This window comes from Hylaeus anthracinus, unplaced genomic scaffold (genome assembly GCF_026225885.1).
Source record: "Hylaeus anthracinus isolate JK02 unplaced genomic scaffold, UHH_iyHylAnth1.0_haploid 11982, whole genome shotgun sequence".
Classification (NCBI taxonomy): Eukaryota; Metazoa; Arthropoda; class Insecta; order Hymenoptera; family Colletidae; genus Hylaeus; species Hylaeus anthracinus.
Window position 1 is genome coordinate 241,860 of NW_026534330.1, and position 25,334 is coordinate 267,193.

The 25,334-nt window shown below is 39.3% G+C and overlaps 1 protein-coding gene across 5 annotated transcripts in view; it reads right to left on the bottom strand.

The window, feature by feature from the left end:
• Nucleotides 1-25,334, bottom strand: part of LOC128885947 (thyrotroph embryonic factor) — a 62,785-nt gene that overhangs the window by 3,891 nt on the left and 33,560 nt on the right. For 4 of the 5 annotated variants that reach the window (XM_054140367.1, XM_054140364.1, XM_054140366.1 and 1 more), the window contains 4 exons: nt 3,124-3,269; nt 2,166-2,403; nt 1,367-1,470; nt 206-343 (listed from right to left, as the gene is read on the bottom strand). In XM_054140367.1, the coding sequence (XP_053996342.1) occupies nt 206-343; nt 1,367-1,470; nt 2,166-2,403; nt 3,124-3,269 (626 nt within the window). The remainder of the gene's footprint in view (nt 1-205; nt 344-1,366; nt 1,471-2,165; nt 2,404-3,123; nt 3,270-25,334) is intronic. The other variant, XM_054140365.1, reaches the window with a different exon arrangement.

A 25,334-nucleotide genomic window follows, 5' to 3' on the forward strand; every position in this document is an offset into this window, starting at 1 on the left:
TTGTAACCATGCTAAATCAAATGCCATCGTTAATAGAAGAAATTACATTTGTTTGCGAACCGTGTAAAAACAGAATTGGGGTGTATTATGGTTGGATATCTCCTGGTATGTTTTTGTTTTTCCGCATAAGATAATGACACCCCAGTGACTCGAGTTTTCTTCTAATGTGTGTGTTCATTAATTTAAGAGGCGTGGGAAGATTTACTTCTTTCTCGAGGAAGCCGGCCCTGAGAGCGATCTGGTTCTCCTTCATGCGACGTGCGTCCCGTGATCGTTTCGCTGCCATGTTATTCTTCCTACGACGCGCCCAGTATTTGTCATCCTTCAGGTCATCCGGAACGAACTGTGGCCACGGCAGTGGGTCATAGGAAACGGAAGGTAATTAGAACTTAGATCAGAAATTAGATAAGACTACAAATTACATTAGACATCCTAGATCACACACAAATTATATTCGGAGAGTATTCTAGTCTAGGAAACTTATTTCATACAGGGTATCCTGAAATGATACGATCAAATTTTTGCTAGTATATTTTGTGATTTATAATATACATATGTAGATATGAAAATATATTATTGAAAAATTTGAATAAAAGGATCTACCGGTTAGTCGTACATTTCTTTTTTTTTTTTTTAAATTTATATTCGTGAAAAATCCAATAATATTTCAACTGATCTTCTTACGATCTATTACGTGCCAAATCGATTACCTTGTAGCTTAATGTGATTGATTGTTAAATATCAAAACATGTACAAAATTAAATGATAATCAAGACCTCGAAGACAAATGAGCTTTTAATCTTGGTATATGAAAATCCCCAATTTTTACGCTACATCGTCTAATTATTTTTTCATAGCAAATCAGCCTATGCTCAGACGTAAACATTTAATCGAATTATAAAAATACTACAAAGATTGCGGTAATATATCACCAACCTTCAAATATAAAATTTCAAAATGTCCAATTAGAAGAAGTACAACGATGTGTGTATCTTTAAGATTTATTACTCTAATTGATGTATAAAGGCCTCTGTGTAGAAAATAGAGGAAAATTTCTTTTTTAGGTTCAATGTCAGTGTCAACGCGTATACGGTGTTAAAAACTAATTTTACCAATACATTACGTGTACAGCACAGATATGTTGTTTTTGACAGCTTTTATTTGTAAAAATCCATCGCTTTGAAAACTATGGAAAAGCGAAATCGTGTATAAAAAAGAAACAGTTGGGTGTATTTCGATATCCCTGACATTCCGATACAAAAAGTGATCGATTTGGCGTAGAGTGCCGTCTTGCACGTGCAACCAGTCTCCGTTCGACTGTGGCACGTTAAGCGCGTGTAAAAATGCGATACGGGATTAAACTCACCTGCTTCCGTGATTTCTTGATCATCGGTTGGGGTTTAAGCTCCTCGTCGGAGAAGGCCCGGGTGCGCGGATCGAAGTCTCGCCCCGATGAGGCCATCGAGAGCGCTACAAGAGACAAGCCATAATGTATTCGTGACGAGTCCTCGGAATCTGTCGCGCGGAGAGGGAACGATCAATCGACATTTTCGGTGTTAGTTGAATTCGTTACGATCTGAATTATTAGCTCATTGCATGCTAAATGTCCGGTTATTCGATTAACGACAAGTTATCTTCATCTCGCTACGTCATTGCGATGGTAGATGTTAATTTCGGGAGAAAACACTTTTAAGTTTACAATTTTTCTTTTTGAAACCAAATGTCGGATGAATGAACTGTAAATATAAGAAAGTTTCGTCTCGTCATTCTTTCTAAGGTGATGTTTTTGAAACAATTGATTGATTCGACCAATTTACAAATTTCGTCCACTTACACGGAACTCCGGACTTGGTTTTGTTACTGAACTCCGATATACGGGGTGTTTCTTGTTTTCACTTGTAGATCATGCTCCTACAATTTTGCCGGAAAAGTAGGAAATACCCTGTATATGTGTATGTTGATTTTCAACCAAACTGTCCGATAGCGAGCCTACGCTACTCGAGGGCGTATATGTTTTACGGTTTTCGCAGTGAAAAGGTTAATATGGCAACAGTGATTATAGGACACGTCGAACGGCCACCAGCCGTCAAGTGGCTTTACTTGTAAAGATGAACGAACGGAACGGAACGGAACAGAACGGAATGAATCGAAAGTAATGCACTCACTGGAGTCCGCGGGCGAGGGAGGGTTCATCGTGTCGGGGGAGCAACATTCGCTCGGCGAGGGTGATCTCTCGCGCTTGGTGACCGGTTCCAAGTGGAGACCGGCCGGTCCCTGATGTCCTGCCGCTTCGGTATTGTTGATCTTGTGCAGTTGTCCGCTCTGCATCGTACCCTGCCCGCCACCAGCCGCGCCATCCACGGGAATCCCGTTCTCGGAGAGAAACTCGTCAAGATCCACGTACTGCAACACACGAACAACGTCTCGTTTCGATTTCGGTTTCGATTTCAGTTTCGGACTGACTTTGTCTAACTATGTAGATTTGATCTAGGTGACGGAGACCAACTGTCGTGCATCGTTTTTCGATCGTGCTAATCTATTCAGGAGTATATCGAATATTGTCGTGTATGTCTATTATGTTAAGTGTTTGAGATAAGTAAAAAGGACTGATATTGCAGGATATCCATCAATAAAAAGAGAGCAATCTAAGAAAACAAAATAGTTGATAGTTTGGAGTTGATAGTTACGTATCGAATGTACTTTAAATTTTCGTAAAAAATTATATCGATACTATAAAATACCTAATGGAACATCTGTCTTCGAAATTTCAAAGACCAAAAGATATTCTTATTTCGAGCAATATTTTTAACTCTAGAACCATCAAGCAAGTCATTCCGATGTATGCTGTCGACCTATTTTTGAAACAGAATTACTGAATAGTAACGCCAGGTTGCGAACCACGCTCATTTTTTCAATCCTCCTACTTAACTTTAGTAAATCAACTTTCTTTCTGTTCTTTTTCTTTTTTTGTTATTTATTTATTTAGTTATTGGCGCGTCAGCTTGTAAGGCATTAGCGACCGCTGTCAGTTGCATGTTCAACATTTACACAATAGATCCACGCGATTGGGATTCGTATTCAGCCGGGTGGGTAGGCTTACCGTGTTCGCGTTTTTGTACATACATGGTTCAATACCTTCAGGTCGGCATCGTAGGGCAGAGTTTTGTCCCAGAGATTTGGGCCGAGGAAGGCGGCCTGCGCTTCCACGTTGCCCCACAGCTCTCCGTCGGCGTCCTTTTTCTCTTCCGGTCCATCTTTGGCCTGTTTCCCTGGAAACAATACACATGCATAAAATAGATTGTCGATAAAATTGTTAAATTTACTATTCTAGGAATCTTTACGAAAAATAAGCCACGGAGAATTCGAACACCGATTCGAACTACGATCTTCGGATCCGCAGTCGACAGCATTACTTACACGACTAATGGCTCACCCTACGATTCGTGTTCTTGTTTGACTCCTTATTCTTCGATATGGGGGGAGGGGGGATTCTACACTATTAATTTTTTATTTCTTTTTTCAAATCTTGTAATTTATGATATAAGAAGTAAAGAAGTAATTTCGAACAATTTCTGAATTTTAAAGTAAAAAGAAAAGTGTGAAGAGAATGTAGAGTATGATGGTAAAGCGGTGAAAAAATGATTACTTCGTGAGATATTTGAAAAAATTGTTCATAATGAGGAACATTACATTATCCTTCATGGCAGAGCAAGTTGTACACATATCGCGGAAATCGAAATTCTAAAATGTCCGAATATTAGAGTTAGTGGTTGTATCTATAGGTAGAGATGGAATAACGGCTGCTAAAAATGGCATGGTCATGGCCCGTGGGGAACAATTAACGTGGTATTCGAGAGGGGGGAAAAACGCGGAAGGAACGCGGCGAAACGAGAGGTTCGATTCTGTTTAGTGTCGGGTCGGCTCACTATTTTTGGAGGAGCATCTCCAAGGCCAGCGACGGTCCGCAACATCTCTTTTTTCTCTCTTCTTCCACGAAGAAATGTCTGATGGCTGCGGCTTACCGTACCCGTGGAAGAAAAAGGTGCAAACTGACGCGCAACACGAGGAGGCATGTCATCGCGTATTCCGAGGTCGAACTAACAACGTATGGTCGACTTTCTGTTCTCTGGTTGTACCAATATTGCGAAATATTAGGTTGGTGCTTGTAAACCAGCAGTTTAACCTGTTAACTAAACAATTTCTTCCGTGAAACTATTCGAAATTGCTTTTAGGCATAAACTACATCAGTTTTTATAAATTAATCCATAAAATTCCATGCACAATTGCACGAAATTGGAAACGAACGTCGCATCGCATATGAAATTTTAATTAATCGAATATCTTTGTACAAGGTTCTAATTTATCACGAATTGTTTGTTTTTGTTTGATTCAACTAAAATGACATTCTTAATATTTTCGAGCATCAATCAAAAATTCTAAAACGCGCACCATCTGGCGTTAGATCGCCTATAATTTTCATCAGACCGCATTACTTTGATGCCGATCTTCGTGTTTATGAAGCCAGGGTACTTATGTAAAGATGAACTACTAGCAATTATGCGGCCGAGTGATAATTGTTCGAAGAAAGCCGTATTTCAAGGAAACTCGAACCACGTCGTTGTCACGTGATCAATTTCGTGAATCACTTGTCTAATAACTTCCACGAGACCACGGATACCAGTTTCAGGAACACTGGTCCATTTATATTTCGAGCAGCGATCGTTGTCACGTATCGGTTTCGATCGGACTCAATTAAAATCAACAAGAACGTCGACACCAATGAGCAATCTCATCGGCAAAGTTCCCAGAGTATTTCACAACGAAATACGATTTGCGAAATGCTTCGACGAGTAGACGTTTCGCGATGATGAATTTTCAACATCGACTCGGATACCAGCCATCCGTATAATCGCGTCAGAGGAGAAAAATCGCCTCGTAGTCGCATCTTTGTCTGTTTCTCCGTTGCGCCGCGCGCCGTCGACCGCGGGACGACAATCGACGAGTCGTATAGTCGTTTCGATTTTTCCGCTGCCGCTCCGGGACTCGTGACTCACTCCGTTCTCGAGTCAGGTAAAACGTTCGCGTGTTGCCGATTACGTAAACGAATATCTCGTGGAGGGATCGCGATATGACAGAGAGGAGAAGGAAGAAGAGGAAGAGACGGGGGGAACGTGGTAATTAGAGGTACGGTGCGGTGCGGTCTCGGTGCGTCGAAGGAGCAGATCAGAGAACTGGTTCTACCGTTAACGGAAATCGTCTCCAAGCCAGATTCATAACCAGCTACCCCGCAACGAATACCCTTTAAGGTGCTTCCGCTTTTGTTACGTGGCCTCGACGACCAGGAACTCGGTCAACACGATTGGACAACCGCGTTCGTGAGCGATTCCCGGTCGAACTGCCTTTCAAAAGCTGTCTAGGAACGATGCGATCCTTCTACCACTGATTCCACTGGAGAACCCATCTGTTTTCCCGGTACCCGAGCTATTCTGGATCTATTCGATTGTCCAATAAGTTCTGGCGTTGCCTTTGCTTTGTTATTTGGACCAAGCTTTGCTTGTGTTTTGCTTACATGTCATTTGCTTACTGTTTGAAAGGCACTTTTTCTTTCTTTATTTAAGGTGTCAACGTTTTTTCGATAAGTCACCGTTGTAGGGCTGAGTTCCTATCCTTTTTATTCAATGGACGTCTTTTTGAGCATACCAGTTATTTTGGGCCATTGCAAATCGTACATAAATTTCTTAAAAGGCATCGCTTGCATCTGTAAATGTAAATTTATTACAAATTAGTTGGAATGATTTCTAGTTGTTTCACGAATGTTTACACATCCTTTGTAAATGTTAATGCAATTCTTTATGTATCCTATGTAAATGTTTGATGTATCCTAGCAAATAATTTACAGAGCACAAATTTAATGGTTGCTCTTAGAACCTCTTAGTCTCTTTACTGACCTTAAACAATTCCTTTAAAAACACTTTACGTATACGGTATTGTATTACTGTAACTGCAAAAGTCTCAAGCGTTCATGAATTTTCCTTACGTTTTCCTTTTCTTCCTGTCTTTTAACGTTTTAGCCCGTTAATTTCAAGAAATTCTTGCGATAATCGCGAGCAACGTTTCTAATTCCGCTCGTCGACGGGAAGAAATTTTCATTTGACAGGCAATATTTTGAGGCAAGGAATAAAATCACCATTAAAAGTTTCACGCAATTGCGTTCCCGCTCTGCGAGCATTTCTATGCCCGTGGAAAATTTATCGTCTAATTCGAGATAAATCAGCGAAAGGGAAACGAAAATGCTTTTATTAATGAACAACCACGATTTCCGCTCATTTGTCGGTTTATCTATGCTACATATCAATTATTCTCAACGATTTCTTGCCGTAACTACATACATGTATAATCACCACGTATACATTTTCTGTATTTCGCCAACGGTAACGTTACACTTTCATCATTTTCACGCGTTGATTCGATTCACGATGACACTCGGGGTTTAGTCCTATCTTGGATCTCAACAAACTCGGTCTCTCTTAACACTCTCTTATCTCTCTTAAGCTAAATACAAGCACAACTTAATAGGCGTTGCCTAGTGTACAGTAGTTTGGAAAAAAGCATGGAAAAGAAATAAATTTATAAAATTGAGTCGTGGCATTCTGTTAGAAGAGAATAAATAATTCGCATTTGTTTGGACGTTATTTTCTGTGACCTTGGTAGTCCGACACTCGGCTATTTCGGACTATAGATTCAATACGAAGTGAAATAGAAATCCGTGATCAAGGTTGGACTGGTGATCAAGTTTATATAATAAATCCAACCCTAGCGTAATGATCGTACGTACAACTATTATACTAAGCCCTAATCCAAGTATGAACAATAGTAACGTGTACGCGACAAATACTGCAAACCTTATATTGATATTTCGACAGAATGAACTATAACTGTTATACTCCTTAAACTGTATTTTAATAATACGCTTTGGCTCTTAATGTTTCTCTATAAACTAATAACAAGCTGTTTATCTGTAACTGCCGTTAGAATTATCGCATACTGTTCATCTTGACCTTTTACTGCTTGGTTAAAAGCACCATTGAATTACAAATTTTAATCATTTCATTGAATTATTATTGCTAAGCTATATTTCTTCTATCAAGTAATCGAATTTTAAAAGCATTTTTGAATGGTTTCATTCGTTTCTGAAAACAATTTCGTTGCATAAATTCTCTGTTAAAATAAGGTTCGAATATGGATAGAGTAATACGTAGAGTAAACTAAATCAAAATTGTAGAACGATGCAGTTTCGTAAGGGATTTCTATCTTTAGAAAATTGACTGAAACTGTTTGTGACATACTATAAATTTCAACTCGGGTATCTTCTTATACACAAACTTAATTATCCAACAATAAAATGTCCGATTGTAAATTATCATTAAATCTAGACCTATCCCCAGTTAATAGTTATTTTTCTATTGGTCCACGGGAACGGGAACACCGCAAGGAAATCGACGCGCTCGCGCGCCCAAAGAAAGGGCCTCTGACTTATGATCTGTAAATCTCGCGTCGCCGTCACTGTCCCGATGATTTGTACGTGCGGTAAGCCGCTGTCATCTTTCTTGACGAACGGTTTGCAAACTGCGTTACCTTAAAAATCTATTAACCTCGGGACTCGATAATTGCCCTGCACTTACTGCCTGACGAGCAGATGCAATTTTACGATCAAGATTCTGTCAATAACACTTGGTCGAGCCACAAAACTGCACACTGACCGTTCGTTTCTCCCATTTCATCCTTGAGTTTAATTTAAATATCACTGACAACGCTATGCGCGACGTTCGTATCATTAATAAATTAAAGAAAGCAGGATTAATCCTTTGGCTCTATGAGAATTTTTATAATAAGAAGAATTGGCAATTTTAAGTTAATCTTATGACGGTGCTTTTAGAAATTGATAGTGTTTTTTTTTTTAATTACAAAAATTGTTTCATATTTGCATTCGTTTAGTTTGTTAACATTAAACCTACCGATTTACTGACGTTTATACCTATTTATATCGGAATCGATCAAATGACAGGTCTTTAATTGAATGCACGAGACACAATATATCGTGTTTACGAGAAAACGCCACCGCATAAAATCATCTACTTATTCGTAATAAGTTCTCGCTTATCTCGTAATTTCACGATGCATGAAAATGTAAGCAAAAGACAAAACAGGTTTGAATTCAGCTAATCCCAAAGAATAGACCTGGTAATCCTGTGTTGTAAACCTACTCGTCGAGTTTAATTATGTGGTACATTTTGTAACAATAATAAAGGTGTTTCGATCGCTTGAACATTCGAGACACGTACAGGGAAGTCTAGGGAACCTTAAGCAGAAAAATTTCACTCATTGAGTTTGCGGAAAAGCCGAGCAGACTTACACAATGTCCAAGCAAAAGTTTGCAAACGTATATCCCGTGATCCTCCAACTGCCGGAAATACATGCGCCTGCGTGTGTTCCTTAAAATGCTTTCTCTTTTCGATGTACGCTCCAATTAGCTTAGTCTTCTCTAATTACCGACACGCGTTATCGCTCGCTAGACGATTGCACGGGGGAAAAGGAAAAGGATTACGACGCAGGATCGTTCGCTTCAAACAGTTGCCGCACAGAGGCTTCACTAATTGTAAGAAAATTCATTTGCAACGTTCACTCTGGATATAATGAATATGTGTTTTGAAAATAAATAATACTATCGATCAATTATAATTGTTAACACTAAACGGTACAGTATCTTACCATAAGGGATCATTGAGATCCCTTGTGAAATAAACGTTGGTTTTTTTAATGTCTTGTCACATTCAGATTTAGGTTTCGGAAACCTTTGAAAGTATAGTTGCTCTGATAATAAAAAAAAAAGTTGTAGAGTTGTTAGTGGAAGTTGTTGCTTATATCTTATCCTACCTTAAATACATATTGGAAAAACTTAACATTTGTGAGTTTACCGAATACATCTTTGTTAACAATGAGTAATTATGATAAATACCTGCGATGAGAAATTTCTTTGAAAATTAGCCATGGATTCGTCTGTTTTGAGTTTAGGCGACTTACCTGAAACGAAAAGAAAAAATCGAGTTAACGACAAAAGGCAATATTTCAGACTTTTGTTAGGTCATCCTTGTTGACAAATAAAACTAAAATATGCAAGTAGGTATCATTTTTATTGACTTCACTCTGCATATTACAAGTGGAATAATTCAAAACACAACTTAACTTAAAGAAATCAATTTTAGAAAGGTTATCCACTAGAATGTTTCAAATTCTTATTTAGCAAAGTTCACTAACTTGGGCATAAAAAGTATACAAATTTGAAAACTGAATTTATTTGATTTAAAAATGCCAATTCTTCTAAATGACCGCGGGACGAGTTTTGCTAGAAATTGTAAGAGGCGTAGAGGTATGAATTTAAAAAAAATATCAGCTTATAGGGTATGATAAGACGGAACTTTTTTATATTTACAGTTTAATCATAGGACGTTTAGTTTGAAGAGTAAAAATTAAAAACTGAAAAAACCTTCCTAAAATTCAATTTTTTCAACGAACTTGTAACTTTTCAATTTTTATTTTCGAAACTAAGCGTCTTATGAATAAACTGTAAATATAAAAAAGTTTCGTCTTATCATTCCCTGTAGGTTGATAATTTTGAACAATTGATTCAACAAACATAAACTATTCTCTGAACCCATTTCTCGAGGGCGTATATGAAAATTCCTTTCTATGAGTACTCTTTTTTAACAGTTTGTCGATACCTACGACAACGCATACTTCTCTTACATATTATCTATGAAACGGTGCTCGTAAAAACGCGACAAAGAATTCGAGTAACACGAACATCGTTTATTTCAACGAGTTTATGACGTGTGTGTGCACTGCTATCTCTTGTTTTAGCGACGTTATTGTCGGTGTCGGTATCCTTTAGTCGTTCTACAACGAGGCTATGTTTTTATTAAAATATTCTAGAGCTCGCTCTTGTTACTTGAGTAACTTGCTCCTTTTCGAAGTCGGTTAAAAAGTATGTTGAAAATGACTTGTAATTAAACTTGATTTATGATTATTAAATAATCTCTGTATTACCTACTTTTAGATTAAATAAAAATAATCGTCATTTTTATACCTTTCTCTCTCGCACCAACTTTGGACACACTTTCGGTGCTGTCATAACTCATCTATGTCTATATACTCAAAGTAATAAACACGCTGATGCGATATTAAACTCGTATCGTATAAAAAATATCAATATCAATGTATCAGCTGGAACAAAAGAATATTTCATTTCGATTTGGAGAACTTCAAACGAATTACAAGTTTTTTCAGTTCTGCGCTTGTATTGCCGTGTCAGTTTTTATTCCGCGAAATGCGTGGTAGAATGGAGTTTTTATAAAACTTGGACCACAAAACGTGCCGTTCGTTCGTTCGTTCGTTCGTTCGTTCGTTCGTTCGAGCGGCTTAATACAGGTGTATACAGGTGTGCCGCAAGGACATAGGCGACCAACAATTAAGGTAATAGGTATTTACATACAGAATCGACACGTTTCCCGTACACTTTACAGTCGCTTCTGCGATAGAAAACGATAGCAAACGATACGAATCGCGAACTCTCCAATTTCACAATGGCAATCGAGGAAAACATACCGTTGATTATTTGAAACAAGTGTTGGTATATTTATCGAAAAACTGTAACGATATTATTTATTTGAGACACTAAACGTAGGGACTGATTACACGTAGACTAGAGCAACGATATTGAATCGATGAATACGTTGTATATACATGAGCTGAACATGAATATGTATCGTCTTGATGTCAGTGAAGAAAACTATCGATCGATTTGTGAGAAGACACAACTTCTACTTTGGGAAAACTATAAATTTGGGGAGATTTCAGATAATTTAAAATTGTTAGCGTAGCCTACGCTACCGGCGTACTCGTTAATATCTCCTTGACGAAGCCTCGGACAACATTTTCGTTAAGGAAAAAATTGTTTCGTTCCAACGAAACGATAGTTGGGTATCGGATCCATTTGTGTTGGTACGCATCGAACATGATCCTATCCTTAGTCGCGTAGCGAGTATTGCGATTATTAGTTACGAGTCCGCGTGTAACGGGTTGAAACGCAGTGAGCCACGAGCACGTCCTTGGCCGCTCCTCTGATAGCCTCCAGACCTCCTGGAAATCGTTTCCTATCCCGCTCGGATGCACACGACCGTGCAACGAATCGTTCGCAGCGTGCACTGATGCTCTCCCGCAGGAACATCGAGGCGAATCACACGTGTCGTTCGTTCCGCGTCGAGTCGCACGAGGCTCGATATCCCAGTCAGCCAGTAACCGATTCCTTTTTCTCTAACTCTATGCATCTATCGACGATCTGACAAAACCGATTCGCGCAACAATTTCAACTTGGATTGTACTCTATCCCATTACTTCTAACCAGAGTGCTTTCTAGGATATCTTGACGATATCGATGCAGACTTACTTAAACACTGATTTAGAATCTTTCCTTTTTAACACCTCACTGACCCAGCTATTTCAATCGTACCTGTTCCAAACGATCAAACTAGTCGGACCATTTTTTCCACAGTTAAATATTAAATGAAAACATGTAGATGTAGTTCACTAAATTCTTTATACGTATATTCATATCTAATCAGTTTTCATAAATTGTATCTCTAATTGCACAGAGATCGACATACAAGTAGTTTGTATAGCCAAGGATAGGTATCGATATTTGGGATCTATGAGAGTTGGCAAGAAATTTATAATACTTTCTAGACATAATTTTGTACAAAAGAAAGTTCCCTTTCGGTTGTCAAGTAAAGAAGTTTTACATCCAAACTCTTACAATTAGATCATCCATGCAAGTGATACTTTGACAATGGCGAGTATAAAACGTCGATGCCAACTTTTGTTTAGGAAAACATTTCGATGATCTGTTCAAGTAGGAATCCCACTTGACATCGACGATTAAGAAGGAATCGTTGGTTTTTGCACGGTTGAGCGGTTCCCTTAAGATTGCTAGAAGGCACTCGTCGGTTGAATGCAAAAAGGCGAGTGCCTTGTAGGTTGACTCGTGGTAGCTCGTCAATCACGCACGGAAGTGGACTTGGCAAGGAAAAGAAGCGGCTTGTCGGCCAGTGGGTTCTTTTTCCATACCTCGCACCGTAAACCTGTCCACGTGAAATAATTCACGCCTGGTTGCGTTCACGCGCGATTATCTTTCAGTTTCGTTATCTCGCACGAGACTCGCGCCCGACGAGAAATTAGTTATAGGGAAATGGCCAGGAGTTAATCTTTGCAGACAGATTAGCTGGTGAAATCGACCAAACGAAGGCCGTTTGAAATTCCATTGGAAAAGCGACCGATTCTGATCGAGTTGTTCTCGTCAGTTACAATTTGTTTAGCGTGGACGGAATATTTTGTTCATATTGTAAAAACCAAGGGAGGTATTTAGGGGAAATCCTTGGGAAAAGGTACGCATTTCCTAGAGAGAGAGAGAGAGAGAGAGAGAGAGAGATACTTTGCTCTTTCGTTTTATGGTACTTTGGCATGTAAGGAATCAATTGAAAATACGAATCAGCCAGCTGGCTTCGTTGCCGTCACCCGGCTTTCGAGCTTTCTCCGGTTGGCGATAAACCTACCCGTCGCGTCGAGTCGCGTCGCGTCGTACCCGTGTTCTCCATCAATAACAATATTCCAAAGGGTACTCGTAAAATGCTCGGTAGACCGTAGCGGGTTATATCGACTCGGTTCAGAAACCTGTCCCCTTTTCTCTAATAGCCCGTTGCCGATACGCGCGTTGTCATCTCGACGACAAACGGCTCGCAATTAGCATGACTCGATTATTCTGGCGGGCATCTTTTTGTGTTTTTACTTGTCCAGCCGAGCAGCCGATCCGCTAGATATCATAAACGCGACGTATAAACCGGGTGATTCGAGTTTCTCTTGGTCGGTGTCCCGAAGAGTACAGGTGGGAGGTGGTAAGAAGGAGAAGGCTGCGGGGAGGTGGCCGAGGAGAAAGAATTTGGTAAGAACGAAAACTTTCCCTCGCGCACACAAGTACGCCGAACAGGACACGCATTTCCTGATACACCGAAACGGTACACTACGATCCACGAGGAAACGGGAACAAATAGCGGTACGAAACGAAAGAGAAGCCACAAATGACGTCATATAATCCCATTAGGCACCAAACTATTCCTTCTTCGAAATCAATATGTACTTGCATGTTTTACTTTCAATTACTTTATTCAACTTGCATACTTCATTTTTGATTGCACACAATCATTCTCTATTATTGTATCATAAAGAGAGCAATTACCTAGATCAATTGAAGATTTAATCGATTATAACTAGATGAAAAGAATGAAAATAATTTGGACCGATAGAGATCACAGGAATGTCGTTACTATTCCCCTTAGGTTATCTCTATCGTGGTGAAATTGTCACTGATAAACATTTCGTATAGTGAAAGTTAGATTTATGGCATATTTTTAAGCAGCTTATGAGACCACCGGATACACAGCGCGCATATATGATAATTATGTGAATGATAGCGATTTCTAAAATTACCTCAATCGCATATTTGTTCTTCGAGATTCTAATTCTATTCAGTAATACTGAAACGTATAAATATCGCAGAAATATAAAATTAAACTTAATCCATTATCAGTATCCAAAAAGCTCGAAAAAAGAATGTTGAGAAGTTTCGAGTTTTCTAAGAATTTCAATAAAGAAGAATTTTCAACCGTAGTGGGACGTACATACTATGTAGCGTTGTATGCCAACATAATCTGTATTATTTTTAGTTTAAGATAACACAGTCTTTACATCCATCGTGAAACATCTAAAACTAAACTCGAGCAGCAAATATGTTTAATGGTTTAATTTCGCTCGACGTTATAACTTACTAAATATAATAAAATAACGGGCTCCAGTGGAATGTAACATTAGGATACGGGATCAACGGATTAGGCAGAAGTGCCGTAGTTGTTTACTTTAAACAAAAACAAGGATATATTTAATATAGATGGATAATACATAGATCTTTACAGATTGGTAGACTGTCGATGACTGACTGTTCAACTATCGTCTCTAAATAAAAGAGATACGCTTTTGGGTTAGGTTTTTCATTTTGAATTTCATTCCGATATTACTTGTAGTTGATAAGTTATACGGCAACATCATCAGTTCTCTCTCGACCAAGACCATCGTGTGCCACGACGACCTCAAACAACCTGGTGCCAAAAAATCGTGCACCAGCAGTGACAAAAACCCCGTTCGCTCTGGCTGGAGGACAATAGGGGTTAAGGGGGATAGAGAAGCGTGGAAGAGAAACGACCGTGGCGGAACAATATACGTGTAAATACGCTCAGAGAAATTTCATTTTTTTGGCTTTTTATTTGGTGCCGGGCGTCAGGATCGCGGCTGACTGCGCGGTCGCTTTCTTCGCTTCCTGATAACCTGAAACGGTGTTTGTGCGTTACGCGCGCAGTGTTCCAGCCACGCAACGGCTCCGTTTCCGTGAGACGAGGAAAAAAGAGACGACAGACCGGCGCACGGGGGCGGAGAAGCAGAAAGGAAAAGAGTGGAAAGACGAAAAGTTGCGCGTTCGCTTGTCTTCCTGTCTCGGCGCTGGTCTCGCTTCCTTCTTTCTCCCCTCCACAACCGACCGCGGACTTTCTTGATTTTAATGAACCATGCGCCGCACCGCGCCGATCCCCTCCACCAGGAACGCGCCAGATTTCTCTTTCATCCGCAATCTGATTTCTTGGCGAACGCGGCCGCGCTACCAGACGTGAACTCACTCTCGGTTGGTCGACCGACCAGCGAGCACCAGACTAATCGAAATCGAAACGCGACCGGGGATGCCTTCTTTCTTTCTTTCTTTCACGAGGGTACGTAATCTATTTTAGATTGGATTAGAACCAACGAGGATTAAGATTGTTTTTTCGAGATAGTTGCATTCAAAAATATCATTGGAAACTTTCGTAAAAGTACTCGATACTCAACGAATGTTATTGCGCAACATTTCTACTAATTTCTACTAGTAAACTAAATAAAAGGACATGAAGGTAAAATGAGTAGTAAATATTAAATTCTCCTTTGAATTAATACTATTTTTATCGAATTTCGGACGGTAGACTACAACATAATATAGGTAAAGAGAATATACAAGTTAAACTAAAGTTTGTACTTCCTTTCTAGCAGTAAAAATGTAAAAGATGTAATACGTTGTAAGTGGTGCAAGACTTTTTCACACTACTGTACGTATTACTTAATAAAACGAAAGAAACTTTTTAGACAACCTAATATAACGATACTTTAGACATGAAACGAAGCTCTTTTGTTCCACTCTGCTTCCCATAGGAACTTTAATCTCGTACTTGAGCTGATTGGTTGCGTGCTTAGGGAACGTGGGTTTCCAAATCAGATTGCGATGGAAATAAATAACAATCGATTTGGAAAGCGCGAGTTTGCTCGAGTCGAAAAATTCCGTAAGGAAAAGATCGAGCTCTCGGCGAGAAAGTGCGATCTGTCGAACGACACGCGAGCAGAATTTATTGGATTTTTCGTGGAGATGTATCGATTTGGAGCGATGGATCTCCGGCATTCGCGCTGCGATCGCAGCCCGGAAGTCGGCTGCGCGATCGCTCTCTTGTTCGCCCGAGGGGAAAGTGGTTTGTGGAACTTTCACTTGCTGCCAGGCCAAGCCACGTCTCCTCGAGTTCTACGCGACGAGCGCGCTCGTCCGTATCGTGGCTACGGAAAAACCGTTACGGCTGGATATTGGTTTAACCCGCTTAAGAAAGACCACGTTTCGGGAGTAGCACGATGATAACATACGCGAAATAGGACGTCAACCCGTCACCCTGAAGAACCGTTTAAACGGCAAGAGATGCATACCAACAATCGTATCATATTTACAAAGGACAAGTCTATCGGATGAACTGTAAACCAGAAATTAACAGGATGTTACAATTAATTTTGTGACGCTTCTTCGCAATGAAAAACAGACTTTACCCTATTATTTGCAAAATATCGTAGAACAGGAATCGTACAGAATTTTGTATAAACCTCGGTAATGCCGAAGTTGGCGAGTTGGACGTCGGGCGATCCGCATCCCTCAGGAGTCGCGGTACCAGCCTACGCGTTTTTCCCTGTACGCCGCGCCGCGCCATGTCGACGCAATTCAGAGCTCTATCCACCCCTTGTCATTCTATGCCGGGATACCCTAACAGACGTGTACAAAAGACAAGACTAACGTAAATGTAATGTACAGAGTTACGATAACGCGAACTAAGCCAAAATTAAGGAGTTACGCGAGGCAAATTATTATCGAGAAGAATAGAAATAATTGCATCGTGATGTACGGATTCGATCCTATAACTTCGAACTGAAATGACGGGTTACGCACTTAAAAAAACCAAGCAATAGACTGCAAATCTTTATGTAAAATCAAATCTTTGCAAACGTACATATAAGAACAGAACCTATATACATAGAAATTGATTCTACTCAGCAAATATTATAATACGAACTTTACTTTCGATATCATTTTATATTATGGCATTTAGTGTAAATTTTACTAGTTTCATGCGCATTCAAATTTCCTATAAATACATAAAAGTCCGCAGTTTATTGACCAGTTTCAGGCTCTGATAGGTCTAGCTTCACCACTGGCAATATTTCTGTTGGTGCCAATTCTCACTCATCCATACAATACAGATTCACCAACGCACGCGAACGGCTAACGTATCACGAACTACCGCATACACCTAGACAATATTTTCTGCTCATCGTTTCTTTATGTTCCTCAAAGTCCCATTACTTTCTTACCGTGCTGCGTAAATGCGCGTGCGATTGCGCACAATGCACGGACCACGTACCTACACCTCTGCACGATTAGATTCCTTTTGATCGGCTATAACTCTCCGCGGACTTTCTCTTTCTTGGATCGATTTCGCGTAATTGCTTCGACAAACGCGATAAACGTCGAGTCGGAGCGAGCTATCGTTAGCGGAACATCGCTCGCGACTTCCGTTGTTATTCCTGGACAGCTGATTCAAAGCGTGTCATTAGGAACCACGTGGGCGTTTAGCCAGCAATCCTCGCGACACTGGTCGAGGAATCGCGGAAATGGTAGAGTCTTGAAACAACCGTTGGATCGTGGAAAGCGTAGAATTTCGAGCATTTTTAACGATTCAATTCGAGCAATTTCGTTGTTAGATACTACATTTTTAGAGATCTTTAGGGGACATGCACTCAAGATAGTTGCTCCGTGAATTTATTTAACCGTTTGACCGCGGGACGATTTCAGCTGGAATTTTAGACGAAATTTTTGAATTCCTCGAATCAATTTTTAAAAAATATCTCCTTATTAAAGAATGAAGAAACAAAACTTTTTTATATTTACAATTTATTCATCCGACATTTGATTTAAATAAAAACCTATCAAGTTCAACCGTTATAATGTTAATTCTCACTTTTCTTTCTCAAACTATTAGATGTAGAATTACAAAATATCAAACAATCGCTAAAGGATGAATGAAAATATCATTCCATGTATAATTTTCAGTCATACGTACATCAACATAAAAATTAGTATGCAGACATTACCGTAGGGTCTACGAAAGTGATAGTCATCGGCACAATTTCCATTCGAGCTTACAATGACTTACCTGAAACAGAAAATATGACACAATTTTATATGACTGTTAGAGCTCTCGCCTAAAACATGTAGAATGCGATATATGGATACACGTGTCACGTGTATCCGACTTAAACGTTTACGAGACACAGATATCAGAAAACACGTGTGATAATTACATACTTATACGTATACGTGTAATTAATAAATTTATATTTGTTTTTTGCAATTTATTTACTGTCAAAAATAATTCAGAATAATTATAACCGTAGAATACACGTGTATTCGTGTGATATGGACACGGGTATTTACTACACGACTTTACGTGTTACGCGTGGAACCCGTGTGCACGCGTACACGTGTAAATGGCCTCTCTAATTACCTATTATGTCGATCAAACGCGGTACAAAATACACAATAAAAACACAAAGAGCTTCGCACTTGACAACTACATATAGCATCGGGTCATTATCGAAGAAATGAATTAAAAACGGGCGAAATATCAATTTTTTCGGCTTTCAATCACTGTACGTCTGCCGTATGTGAGGTAATTCGCTTTCATTTACTATCGAGGAAGCATTGGCTGAGAGAAGCAATTTGGCCAATTTGATCGGTATGTCACGGGAACCAGGACTCGTCCAAGGACGACGTTGAGCATTCTTGCGAAACCGCTCCAGCGAAGTGAACACCTCATGCAAATCTGGCCGCGGTGTTACGCAACGATTGAAAGTCGTGGAATAATTGCGCGGATGATCAAAGTTACATAGAATGTAACGATTCGCGATAAACTGAAAAGTATCGCCGCGTGTTACGTTGGATGCGAGCGTTTACACGTTCCATTGTCAAGGACGGGGGTATCGAAGGACACGCGAGTACCTTTCGAAACCTGTTACCGACCAATCGGAATCGCGGGCTTACTCTTCTGCTAGAGCGGCTGGTCACCTAGAGAACGTTCAATTCGAACAGGGTGATTAGAATTCGGTAACTCAGAGACCGATTACTTCTATTATTTACTCCGTACAATTGTATAGGTCTCTTCTCGAAATATCCAAGTTGTACGGTATGCTTAATGCGTGTGCATTTGTGTATATATATAGTGTGTGTGTGTGTGTCTGTGTAATGTATAGTGCGTGGGCATTTGGGTAGTGTCTGTACAACGTATAATGTGTGTGCGTTTTACGGGTGTTTTTGGATCGATAAATGTCTCTGATTCCATTCCAATTAGTTTCAAAGATTATGACATATGTAGTGTCCGCGCCTCCCATACCCAACAATAAGGAGTCAAATAAGAACACGAAACGTAGGCTACGGGATTGGTCGCGTAGGTAAAGCGTGCCTTATTTTTCGTTTAGACTCCTACACATATAATTACATATTCCATATTTTAAGAAATTAAGTTACGTTTACGTGAGATTAAGTTTAACGAAAGAAGTATTTAAAGTGTTATTAATGACTAATGTAACTTGTGACGTTTGATTTCAAATGTTTGTAATTGAATCGTACAGGTTCGAAGAGCGGTTCGTCAACCGTTTGCATTGGAAAATTGTTTGAATGTTCGAAATTTTCCAAGACACATACAGCCAGTGTAAGAAGTATTCGTACAGCAACAAATTTCAAATAAAAACTAATAAGAAAAGAAATAAGAGGTTAACATTAAAAGTAATAAACTTTAATTTATGGAAAATCTACTCTAAAACTATGTTGGAATGATAGTTAATTATTTCGTCCACTAAAATTTATTAATAAAATAAATATATGAAGTTTTATTTCGAATTGGTTTCTGTACGAATAGTTATACACTGACCGTATCTACGCGAGTAGTTAATGCGATAAAGAAAAGAACAAGGAGTTGCGAGTGGTAAGTGACAGGCGGCGATGTCAAAGGAAACACCGTGAACCAGTCGCGAAACTTTCTCGGGACGAAACGAAACGTTGCGACGCAAAAGTGAGCCAATGACGTAATACGCGATAGGGGAAGCACGCGTTGTCTAGCCACGCGAGGGGAAAGATCGGTCACGCGAATGGGAAACGCCTAAGATCGCTTTAGATCGCGGAAGTGCCGACGATTCTTTGCCATTTCCCCCGATCTTTCTTCGTGCCTTTCTCTCGTCCCCCAGTTCGCCCATTGCGCTTTCATTCTCTTCCTACTGCCGTCTCTCTCTGTCTCTCTCTCTCTCTCTCTCGGACCACTCACACGTACACGCAGACAGACTTTAACAACCTGTGGCTTCTTCTTAGCGGGCGGCCATCATCCGCTCGAAATCCAGTTCCTGCCTTCCAATCACGCTGATTTACACCCTAACACGATTCTTTCTTCCCCTTGCTTTCCGTGCAAAGGATTCTCGTTAGGATGACGATTATTTATGTAGCTTTTGGAATTCTAAAGTACACTGGCGGACAAAAATATTTCGTTGCCTCTAAAGTTTCTTTCGTTTTATTAGTAAGTTTGGCTGCTAAATGAAATCTCGTGAAAATGTCTACGAGGTTGAAACTTTGTCTCGAGACTGTTGAAGATTAGATCATTTATTTAATATTTGTCATAGTATCGAATTTGTTAACCTTGATAAATTCACGAATCACAACGGAATTTATTTTCATAGTTGCCTGACTTTTAATAAAAAGTCCTGTCATTCATTTCTAGGTGGCGTGACAATCAACTTGATAATGTACACGCAATATTTTACGTTTTTCTATTACATTACTAACATTCCTCTACCACTCTACTGACATTTTACTCTATTACTTTTCTTCATCTCTCTAAAAGCAGCATAATGTACACAATGCCGTCTTTCCAAACATTTTCTAGTGTGCTAGAAACCTTCGCCATTATGCATATACTTGCAACGACTCCAGGATCACAGTAGAAAGCTATTTTAGTCAAAGGATTAATAAGAAAATATTTTCTTCTATATTTAGAAAAGTTTTGTACAAAGTCAGGTTCCACTGGACAAGACTAGAATAGATTACCCTAGCATGAGGCCTCCTTGGACGCGGGACCCAATTGGGAGCAATCAGTCTAATTAGCTTAAAGCCGGCCCTGTATACTTGACAATTATATTCGTTGCAAAGAATGCAGTGATAAATCATTTGTAGTTAAAATATGATAATTACTATTTGATTAGTTCTAGCTAGTTCTTTCTTGGGCTAATAAAGATTTCTCTGTGGACATTGCTGTGCGACATTCGAGTATCTCACGTGACATTGAATTCTATTATAGTTTACTGTTTAAGGCCAATTGTACTGTCAAGTCTAGTTCCCCACATTCGTGATAACCAAATTTTCTTTGGCATCATAAATAATATTTCTTTTTCTGCTGTTCATCGAAATGAAAGTGCAAAATATTCCAGGAAATATCATAATTTTTTTGTTGGATATTAAGAGTAACAAATTTGCTGCATTTAGTTTCATTTACTCAACGTTTTGGTTCCCTGTGTAGATTACACACTTTTCAGAAAACATGAGAAAAACTAAAATTTAAGATAGTCATGAAAGAAATTCTATAAATGTAAATATTGAAAAGGTAAGCATAAAAATATACAATTAAAAATTGTACAAATGTAAAGACAAAGGTGATAAACATGTATAAAAATGTGTAGATTTCTGAATTTTCGCTGCACAAGAAATGATGAACAAGTATTTGCAAAAGATGATTGAAAAACTTTCTTAGACATTTGAATTTCCTCAAAGAAGAAAATGAAAATTCGGAACTACTGATCATCAACCGTATACCGAGGATGAAAGTTGAATTTTCAAAAGCGAAGATGAAGTGTAAAATGGATGGAGACGCGTGTGTTTCGCCATTAGCGGTTTTCCCTTTATTTAAATAACTTTAAGTCTCGAGACGCGGTTTCCTTGAATTGTGCATATCGAATTAAATCGATATTAAACTACCGCGTCATGGCTTCACGGAATAATGTTTATCCGGTTTCTGCAACCCAGCCAACAAGAAATTACGTTAATGCATTCGTCGCTACTATTTAGACACATGTTATTTCCTTCATTTCGCATCAATCATAGCAATTACTGTGCATACGCATGAAACGGTGACAAAACGTAGTGTGCTGTGAGATAAGAACTCTAACGTCCAATAAACAATTTGTACTCACCGATTACTTTGCATTTTCTATTATCGTAAAGATATTTCAAGGAATAATCTTTCGACTCGTTCGTTTCTTGCAAAATTGATGTGGAAAGGGAAGAGGACGGATCATCTTTTAATTATAAATTCAGTTTCGTTCGAGCACCTGCATACAAGCTGTTCAATTTATTGCTTCAAGTATTGTCACTGTTTACATGACACGAAACAGTCTTGTAGAATGATGTAATAAATTTTGAAAGTATAATTATTACGATAAGGAAACATTTCTCTCAAGGTCATCGATATTTGGGACAAGTGGTAGGAAAGGAAAATACAAATTTAATGGTTGTCTATGATAGAAAAAGTGCATTACGTACATCATATATAATTATAAAAATGATGTTACTAAATACGTATATTCTACTAAGCGAAGTAATGTTGAAAATATGGAAGGAATAAGTAAAAATGATCGAGAATTCATAAAACTATCTCGCAGTTTGCTTAGCCAGCCGGTCAACTTTCCCAGTAGTGTATAATAAAAATAATGACAACGAGGAAAATCGTTCCAACAGTTCGCAGGGGTATGCGAGAGTCTGTAGGCAGAGTAAAAGAATCGAATCGAATCGAATCGAAACTCGATCTCGATATTATGCAGGAAGTCTGGCCGCCTGCCACGCGTGTTAAGGAACTTCTCCTTTTATTATTTTTTACCTGGTGATATATCAAACCCCGTATGGTTTTGTTTCACGAAATACGAGACGGGTTTCTTCCTTCTTCTATTTTCACCGCGCACTTACGAACGAAACGTTTTCCTGCTTCCCGCTAATTACCTTTTACGAGGTGTGTCTTGAAAATTTAAATAGCCTTTCGATTTCGAAGGAGACGAATGCCACTGGTTTCGATAACCGAATGCTTCGGTTGAGTATTTGTGTACTCTTTGGTATTTAGAGATTGTTCAAACGAGATTTTGGAATAATTTCCTCACATGGTGCAACGATTGTTAACAACCAATCTTTTGTCCTCCGATGAGAACTATTGACGAAAATTGAAGGAAAACGCGCAACAGCTGCGTTTTTGTCATTTCTTTAACGTACCGTGTGACCAACTGTCGATAATTACCTTGCACCAACGATTCGACTCTTATCTGACCTCGCGTTCAATCGGGTGTATAATTTACTACGACGATAATTGACAATTACTGCCACTTCTTTTTACTTGACCGACCAACTATCGAACCGGCGATTTCAATTGATATGCTTCGCCCTCGACGGGACACTTCTAATTGGACGCGTCTTACGGAGATAACGAAGATATACCAATTATATCTGCCCGAAATCGATCTGTTCGATGTATCTTATATAGTGCCATGTAGGCTACGAAACACGCAAGAGATCGGGTGTTTTTATGACACAAAAGTACAAGTAACATTGAAATAAAGAAAGAACAGAAACTATAAAAGAGAAGAAGCAGAGATCTATAAAAAAAGAATCAACATCGTGGTTTACATCGTGCTTTATTCGTTATTCGATTAGGACTTGGTAATAGGCTAGCGAATTTTATAACGTCTCTTTGATACCACTCTACTTATACCAATAAAATCGATCAAGCGGTGGAACAAGTATGGCGTGAACTGTGTAGGATTGGTAATGGTCGAAAATTATTGCTCTAAGCTGTTACATCGACTTGACGCGAAATTATTAAGTGCAACGTTCCACGTGGTTACCGGTTGCCTGCGCCAATAAAATAACAAAGTTTACGACATCGTCGATTATCACGCGGAACGGTCGTTGTTTAATGTATTGGCTCATTAACAAATTCCATACCGGGCTTTTATCGCGTTTTTCACTCGAACCCACTATCGTAACAAACACGCGTATAACTACATACTTGGCTACGTTTGCACACGCGTGGACATGGACGAGATGTGTCGGGACATCGCCATGCAGGACTGACATTTGGATGGCCTCCTTTCTCCGCTCGGCACGTGGGTTCGTACTTTTCGGCGTGCAGCGAGAAAGTTGTTAGACGTACAGAGTGATCCAAAAATAAATGGTCAAACCTACCAGATGGTAAGTTAGCATACATAGATGGCTAGCGATAGAAAGACCTTTTCACAAGACGTTCTACCGTCAGAAATGGGATACATAATATTTAATCCTTTGCACTCTGTTCCATCTCGTTGGAAAATGTGTCGACAGAAATCGCATTACATTAAATAGTCCAACTTTGGAAACTGGTCTTTTTTTTTTTTTTTAATATTATCAGACTTGATTATAAATTCTTATAGGTTTCTTGAAGCGTTCCCCACTGCAAACAAAGGATCTTTCAAAAGATGCTTCAGAATTTTGTTTTTTTATGCTTCAATTGAATCAAATATATGAAATAAGACATACTTTCGTTTAAATCTCAGATTATTATCTAAACCTGTAAACAAATGAATTTGCATAAAAATCTGCAGTACAACGATGAACATGAGTCATATTGCATTATAATATGGGTCCTACTCGGTACACTTACGTAAAACCAGAGAGATGGGTAGGTAATAGCTCACATGTAACGGTGATATCACTTTAATTATACTTGCTTTTCGAGAACGAACTTTCTCTGCTACATAATATTGCTGTTATTAACGCAGAAACTCTAGTTTGGTCAACAATCATTGATATGTAAAACAAATACACATATGTTATATAAACATATTTATAATTGTTAAAAAAACGTACAACGAATTTTTAATTAGTAATTTAGTAGTTGGAATCGTGACGCGGTTTCCTGTATGCTACAAATTCTCCGGGAGAAATTCCGTTCGGATGGAATTCCGTGTGGAACGGTGACGTAAATCTCGCGAGGTGTTCCGTCCTTCCGTCGCCGATGAAAACGCGTGGACCTAAAAATCCAAGTGTAAGAGGAACGCGTGGCATTCGTAGGAGGAGACGAAGAGAGCGACACAGTGACTCCTCGAGCCGCGGCACTCGCAGAAAGACGGCCATTGCGGCGCTCATTGACTCGAATCAAGTTGACCTAGTGAGGCACCCACCGGTTGTTTAATCTAAAATTAATTCCTAACAGCTGCTAGCCGCCGACACGGTTGTGCCGCGCATCTACGCTTATTCTGACATCTTTTATTATTCCTTATGTCGTGTCAAGGCCACATTCCAGTTACATCTGAACTTTCAGCGTCCGTTCCGCGGACGGAGCTCAGTCCAAGCGAAAGAAAGCGAAATAAGTACAGCAGATGCTTGGTTATGGGGATTAATTGGGGGAGAAAAGTGACGAAATAAGAGAATTTCCATGCAGTGAAATAACAAGTTGGCCCTCAGGGGCTGTAGCATGCGTGTACGCAGCTACAGTACGGGTTTATTAGCGATCCCGAGGTACCCGAGCTATAGGGGTCTAGCAAATTACAGTTGCACACATCCGAGAGAACTAACGTTATTATTGAAGCATGTGATCAACATGTATCGAAATAATACACGTAGATAATACATGTAAATTGAATAAATTGATCGGCAAAGAAACGCAGTCTGTAAAGAATCAACTCTTTTCTGGCTGGAACACGCTTAAATGTTTCGCGACCAGCCT